The following is a 6,960-nucleotide window of genomic DNA, read 5'->3' on the forward strand; positions in this document are numbered from 1 at the left end:
CCCGGCCCCGAGAGCACTCAGGCCCTGCAGCAACACCAGGGCCACCAGGGCAGCGGGGCAGGGCCACGGCAGCAGCACTGGCAACACCAAGTGCTGCTGCTGCTGCTGCTGGGCACAGCTGCTGGGCCAGCACTGATCTGCCCCAGCTCTGCACACAGACATTGCTGCTGCAGCTCCAGAGAAGGCAACAAAAGGGCATCTCTGCAGAAAACCCTGCTGGGACATCCTTTAGTTCCTTTAAAGGCACCAAGAGCACAGCCCCTCATTGACACAGTCTGTGGGCACAGGGAAGGTGGAGAGAAACAAAATGAGAAATTTCACAAGGAATGGCTTTTCTTCATTGACAATATGAAAAATGCAAAACAAAGGAAAAGTAAAAGTAAAAACAAAGGAAATGAAACCAAGAAGAAATATCAAAGATGTGTTTTATTACAAGTGATTGGCAGAAATTGGCCAGCAATTTAATGTTTCCAAAACCATCCAGTAATCAGTCTCCACACTGCAGCCTTGAGCTCCTGGTTCCTCAGGCTGTAGATGAGGGGGTTCAGGGCTGGAGGCACCACCGAGTACAGAACTGACAGGGCCAGATCCAGGGATGGCGAGGACATGGAGGGGGGCTTCAGGTTGGAAAATATACCAGTGCTGAGGAACAGAGAGACCACCGCCAGGTGAGGGAGGCAGGTGGAAAAGGCTTTGTGCCGTCCCTGCTCAGAGGGGATCCTCAGCACAGCTCTGAAGATCTGCACATAGGAGAAAACAATGAACACAAAACAGCCAAGTCCTAAACAGCCACTAACAGCAAGAAGCCCCAGTTCCCTGAGATAGGACATGGAGCAGGAGAGCTTGAGGATCTGTGGGATTTCACAGAAGAACTGGCCCAGGGCATTGCCATGGCACAGGGGCAGGGAAAATGTATTGGCCGTGTGCATGAGAGCATTGAGAAAGGCACTGGCCCAGGCAGCTGCTGCCATGTGGGCACAAGCTCTGCTGCCCAGGAGGGTCCCGTAGTGCAGGGGTTTGCAGATGGACACATAGCGGTCGTAGCACATCACGGTCAGGAGGGAAAACTCTGCTACAATAAAGAAGAGAAAGAAAAAGAGCTGTGCAGCACATCCAGTGTAGGAGATGTTGCTGGTGTCCCAGAGGGAATTGTGCATGGCTTTGGGGACAGTGGTGCAGATGGAGCCCAGGTCGCTGAGGGCCAGGTTGAGCAGGAAGAAGAACATGGGCGTGTGCAGGTGGTGGCCGCAGGCTACGGCGCTGATGATGAGGCCGTTGCCCAGGAGGGCAGCCAGGGAGATGCCCAGCAAGAGGCAGAAGTGCAGGAGCTGCAGCTGCCGCGTGTCTGCCAATGCCAGCAGGAGGAAGTGCCTGATGGAGCTGCTGTTGGACATTTGTGGTGCCTTGGCATGGGGATCTGTAAGAAAAGTAATCATGGAATAGTTGGGTTTGGAGAGGACTTGAAATCTCCCAGCACAGGCTGGGGGCACTTTCCCCCCACTGCCTGCCCAGGGCTCTGCTGCCTGGAGCTGTCCCTGCCAGCAGCTGCTTCCCTGTGCCCAGGGCTGGGCCCTGCCAGTGCTGCCAGAGCCCAGCCCAGCCCTGGGGGCTCAGCTCTGCCCTGCTGAGCCCTCCCAGCTCAGGCACTGCCCAGGGGCAGCTCTGGCTCTGCAGGCTCTGAGGGCAACGTCAGAGTGATAGTGGAGCCCTGGAAAATGTTAAAAATAGTCTTTGAAAATATTAGCCTTTGTGTTTTCTCAGATCACTGCACCTGTGTAAGCAGTATGATAAAAGATATAATTGTTAGATGTGATGATTGTTTAGTAATTAAATATAATTATTATATAACCAAAGGAAGAATTGTGAGAAACTATGTTGGAAATTTAAAGGGAGCAATGTTTAGCTGAAATCTGTGTATACAATAGATGAATATGAGTTTAATAAGTAACGTGAAAGTTAAGTAATGATAGAGTATAAAACACCTTCACCTCGAGTGTATGGTCGGAATCAGATTTGGGTGGAAACTACCCTGATTCCCAGAGCTCTTGAATAAAAAGCACCGCATATAATCGCTTATGTGATTATGTGTTTTTGAATGCTAACAAGAGCAACCCTGAGGAGGCTGGAAAAGCAGCACTGATGCTGCCTCTAAAGGGCTCTGAGCTGATTACTGTAACTGCCTGGTTTATAAACATCTGAGAGGATTGATTTTTTTTAAACCTGAACTGAGAGATAAATATCTATGTGCAATTTCCTATCAAGACAACCCAGAAAAATAGATTTAAAAAGCATGATTTCCTCTTTCATCCAGTCCCTGCATTGTTGTGCTCCCTGTATGATCTACTTGGAAATGTTTTGCAGTTGAAGGCCATGCTGGGATCAGTCCTGAACAATGCAGCATCCTCCACAAAAGGAGAACACTCCCAAGCCTCACCAGCTGTCTCCTCCCACCCAGATCTTGTCCCCCAGTGCTGGGAGCAGCTGCCAGGGCTGGCTGAGAGCTGTCCCTGGCAGGCAGCAGAGTCCCTGCCCCAGCACAGCGCCCTGGGCTGCAGGACCCTGCTCTGCAGGACAGCCCTGGGCACCCCTGGCTGCTCTGCACAAGAGACAAGCAGAGAATGTACTCACAGGCTCTGCAGGCATTGGCATGTTCCAGCTGCAGGAGATGGCTCCAGGAGCTGCAGCTGCACTGTCCTGCAGCCAGAGGTTCCTGTGCCAAGGGCTGGCAGTGACTGTGCCCCAGGCACTTCTCAGCCCCTTCCCAGCCCTGACTGATTGAAGCTCTCTGTGCCTCTGTGCTGTGCCCGGGCTGGCTGCAGGCAGTGCCCCAGCCCTGCTGGGTTGGCAGAAGAGCTGCTCATCCAGAGAAATGTGCTTTTGAAGCTCTTCTTGGTGACCAGGAGCTGCCTTTGTGCCAGGAGCCCAGCCCAGCTCAGCAGCACAGACACAGCACAAGGACTTTAATGAGCCCCTCTGGGGCTTTGTGCTCAGGCCCTGGACATCAGTCCCTGAGAGGGAGCTGAAGAAACCTCTCCAGAACTCCAAGGCAGAATCACACTCCAAAGTTTCTTGGACTTTAATGGGTCCCACTGAGGGACACAACTGAGCAAGTGTCCCCAGGCCCCAGGCAGAGCAGAGAACTGCAGGCAGTGATGACAGGTGGGGACAAAGAGAAGCCAAGTCTTGGTGCCCTGGGGCACAGCAGGGTCTGTGCCACCAAGGGCTGGGAGGAGACACCTTGTCCTGAGGCCCTGGGGCCTCCTGGCACAGCCCCAGCCAGGCTGGGCACTGCCAGCCCCTTGTGCTGCCCTCAGCATCCCCCCCTAGCCCACATCCCAGTGGCCTCAAGGATCTGCTGCAAGGAGTCCCTGGGGAGCCTTGCTCAGCAATGGCCCTGGGGGCTCCTGAATGCTCCCTGCAGGGACTGCAGGTTTTTCAAAGGACTTTGGGCTTTGGCTTTTGCCTTGGAGTCTCTGAGAGGTTTGTGCAATCATGGCCTCCAATTATCTGCTGTAATTAGTCCCTGGAGAGGCTTTGTCAGTAACAACACTCAGTGGGGCTCATTAATGCTTCAAGGTACTTCAGTTATTTGAAGGTACTTGGTGTTTCCCTTTTGATCCAGACTCTGTGAGAGGTTTGTGCAATCATGGCCCCAATTATCTGCTTTAACGAGTCCCTTGAGAGCTTTGTACTGACACTCAGTGGGGCTCATTAATACTTTGAGATACTCAAGGTTTTTGAGGTACATTGGATTTTCCTTTCTACACTGAGTCTATGAGAGGATTTCATGTCATCCTGGCCTCCAATTCTCTCCTCCAAGGACTCCATGAGGAGCCTGTGTTAGGGATGGACCTCAGTGGGACCCATTCATGCCTTGAGACACTTTGAGTTTTTCCTCTGACTTTGACTCCTGCAAAGGTTTGTGCAATCTCCTCTCAGGTCCTGAGGTTCCAGGGCTCAGCTCCAAATGCACCACGGGGCTCATTAGGATCAAGCAACTCCTGACAAACCATGGCTCTGCATTGAATTCCCTCTGCTCTCGTGCAGTTCATCAGGATGATTTCCTTTTACAGTTATGGAGAAATATTTCAAAGAGCTTCTAAGAACTATGTATTCCTATTTTAAAGGGTGTCTTTATTGCTTTTCTTATTACACAGGATGTGATTGCAGCATTCTGTAATTGATATTGATCCAGGGACTCTCCTAAGGAGGTCTGGCCTGGTCAGAGAAGCTGTGCCTTGAGGCCTGACCCAGTGTGGACAACCTTGCCCCACATTCCCCAACCCCATCCTGTCTCTCCTCACTCACCTGGGACCTGCTGTGCTCAGAGAACTGGATTCACAAAGCCAAAGAGCGGCTTTGCTTCTTTTATATTTTCAAGCAATCTAAAACTCTTTGAGTTTCCCTGTTGAAAACAGACATCCTCCTCAAGTGTGTGCCAAGCCCAAGGTGCCACCGAGACCACTCCAGACCTGCCCTGGGCCAGCTGTGAGGGTGGATCATCATCCCAACCTGCACTGGGCCATTGCAAGCGACTGTTGCCATGGACACTGCACTGACCCCACTGCTGGCTTTGGCTGCCATGGCAACCCCCATCAGTTCAGGTTTCCTTGGAAACCAGCCCAAGGAGCCAATTCTGCAGCCAGGTTCCATGGCCCCTTGCCTGCAGAGCTGCTGCTGCCCTGGGCTGCCATGGCAACCCTGAGGACAAAGCGGTGCCAGGGCTGTTCCAGGTACAATTGCAGTGACACTCGTTGGTGCCACCAGGTGCCATGGCAACGGCCACAGGGACCCGTTCCTTAGATTGGTGCCAAGGCAACCAATGCCCGGAGCCGGACCTTGCTCAGGGCTGGTGTCAGTGCCGAGAGCCAGAGGGGATCCCTTGCTGGGGGCTGTGCCATGGCCACCTGCCCTGTGCCGCGCTGGCCGCTCGGGGACCAGGAAGCAGCAGCCAAGGGCACTGCCAGGGCCAAAGGCCAGGTCAGCCGGACAGAAAGGGGCAGGGCTGGGCACTGTTTCCATGGCAACCGGCACTGGGGGGGGGCACCTGGGTCACCTGTCCTGGCAGTTTCCATGGAAACCCCTGGCAGGCACTGAGGGCACAGCCCCTGGCACTGAGACACTGCTGGGCCGGGTGCTGAGCACAGGGCTGAGCACGCAGAGATGGTTTTGTTCTTACTGAGCTGCAGCACAGCCAAGGCCTGTCCTGCCCCTCGTCCAGCCACGCTGGGGAGGGGCTGGGGCTGTGGGGGAGCTTGGCAGGGGACACAGCCAGGACAGGTGACCCCAACTGACCCCGGGCACAGCCCAGACCAGAGCACATCATGCTCAGGGTATGAAGGGGGGGAACAAGGAGGAAGGGGGAATTTTGGAGGGAGGGTTTCTGCCTTGCCAGGTAACACTTAGGCAAGAGGGGGCCCTGTTTCTCCAGTGGGCAGGGTCACTACCAAAGACACAGACACCAACTGAAGGAATTGTGTCATTTATATCATGCACAGCTGCAAAGAATTACAAAAGGATAAGCTCAGCAAAGCACATCATCATTAGCAAAGAATTACAAAAGAAGCTCAGCAATCCATCAGAACTCATCATTACATTTTGATGACTAACCCCTTGGTGAAACACTAGAGGTGTTTGTGGCAGACAAAGATTCTGGCTGACTATCAAGGTACAACTTACAGACACCAGTAGTACTTTAGTGACACTGTTCTTCATCCATTTTTCTCAATCTCATTGGAGTTAGGAACAAGAATTCTGTTGTCCATGGAGCTGGCACCATGGTAATTCCAGAATAATGCCCCCAGGCCCTTTGCTGTTCAGCTTTACCATGCTGTCTGTGGCTAACAAGGCCTGGGGGGGCCCTTTCCCCTCTGGCTGGAAGGGGCCGGGTCCCAGTCCCTGAGGGGCACCCAGGCTCCTGGATGCAATTCCTGTGCAAGTCCCTCAGTGTCACAGCAGCCTTCCCATGGAGCCCCGTGGATCAGAGCATTTCCCAAAGGGGCCCTTGGGGCAAACAGGGAGATTTGGTCTGGCAGCATGTGTAAAACAATGTCCTGTCAGATCTACTTGTTCTCACACAGAACACTTGGCTGCAGGGACACATTCCCATTGCTCCTGCCCAGGTTTCAGGACTCAGAGTTGTCTTTCCTAGGAGCTGCTCCTTCAGCTGCCTCGGGAGGGCCATTTGGCCTCCAGACCCACACTCTGGCTCCATTATTAGGGCTGCTGGATCTAAACCCTTTATCTCCACAAACGGTGGTGATTGCAGGTGGATCTCCTTTCTTCACAATCCTTCTTAAAATTGCAATATTGATAACTGTGCTACCCTGTCATGGGGTTGTCTAATCCAATCCTGGTCACTATTGTTTAACACAATTCCTTTAACTTCTCCTTGATATTCTGCAACAATAATTCCTCCTCTCATGACATGACCACTTTGCAAGGCCAAGCTCAAGTGAGCAGTTATCAAACCAAAGTGTCCTGGAGGAATCTGAATTCCTGTTTCAGTATTGATAGCTCTCATTTGCTTTGAATTCATCCTAATTAATTCCAATGCATGAAGGCCCAGCCCTGCAGCCTCTGGGCTGGCCCTGCCAGGGGCCATCACAGCCAGAACAATTTCCCAGGCAGCCCAAGTCTCACTGCCCATGGTTGGGTTTGCAAACTGGGGGCAGCCATGCACAGCCAGGGGGTTTCCATTTCCCCAGTGGGCCATTGTTAAGGGCATGGAGCACATCTGGGAGATGGGTTCTCCATGGGCAAAGGTTCCCATCTCCTCCTCATTTTTTCAACTGCTTTTTAAACAACCCCTTCACCCGTGCAAAACCTGCAGCTTGTGCATAGTCTGGCACATGAAAAACCCTGCAGGTTTAATCACTGAATTTTTTACAGGAACAGACAAAGCACTCTGCATCACAGTATCAGCAAACCCTGTAAAAATAGCCAATTTCCTCCCTTCCT

The 6,960-nt window shown here is 52.6% G+C and overlaps 1 protein-coding gene across 1 annotated transcript; it reads right to left on the reverse strand.

Annotated features, from left to right (window-relative positions):
• Positions 1-461: 461 nt before the first annotated feature.
• On the reverse strand, positions 462-1,394 carry LOC118700679 (olfactory receptor 14I1-like). Its single transcript, XM_036405274.1, has one exon. The coding sequence runs from the start codon at positions 1,392-1,394 to the stop codon at positions 462-464; it is 933 nt and encodes a 310-aa protein (XP_036261167.1).
• Between the last annotated feature and the right edge of the window lie 5,566 nt (positions 1,395-6,960).

This window comes from Molothrus ater, chromosome 34, assembly GCF_012460135.2.
Source record: "Molothrus ater isolate BHLD 08-10-18 breed brown headed cowbird chromosome 34, BPBGC_Mater_1.1, whole genome shotgun sequence".
Taxonomy (NCBI): domain Eukaryota; kingdom Metazoa; phylum Chordata; class Aves; order Passeriformes; family Icteridae; genus Molothrus; species Molothrus ater.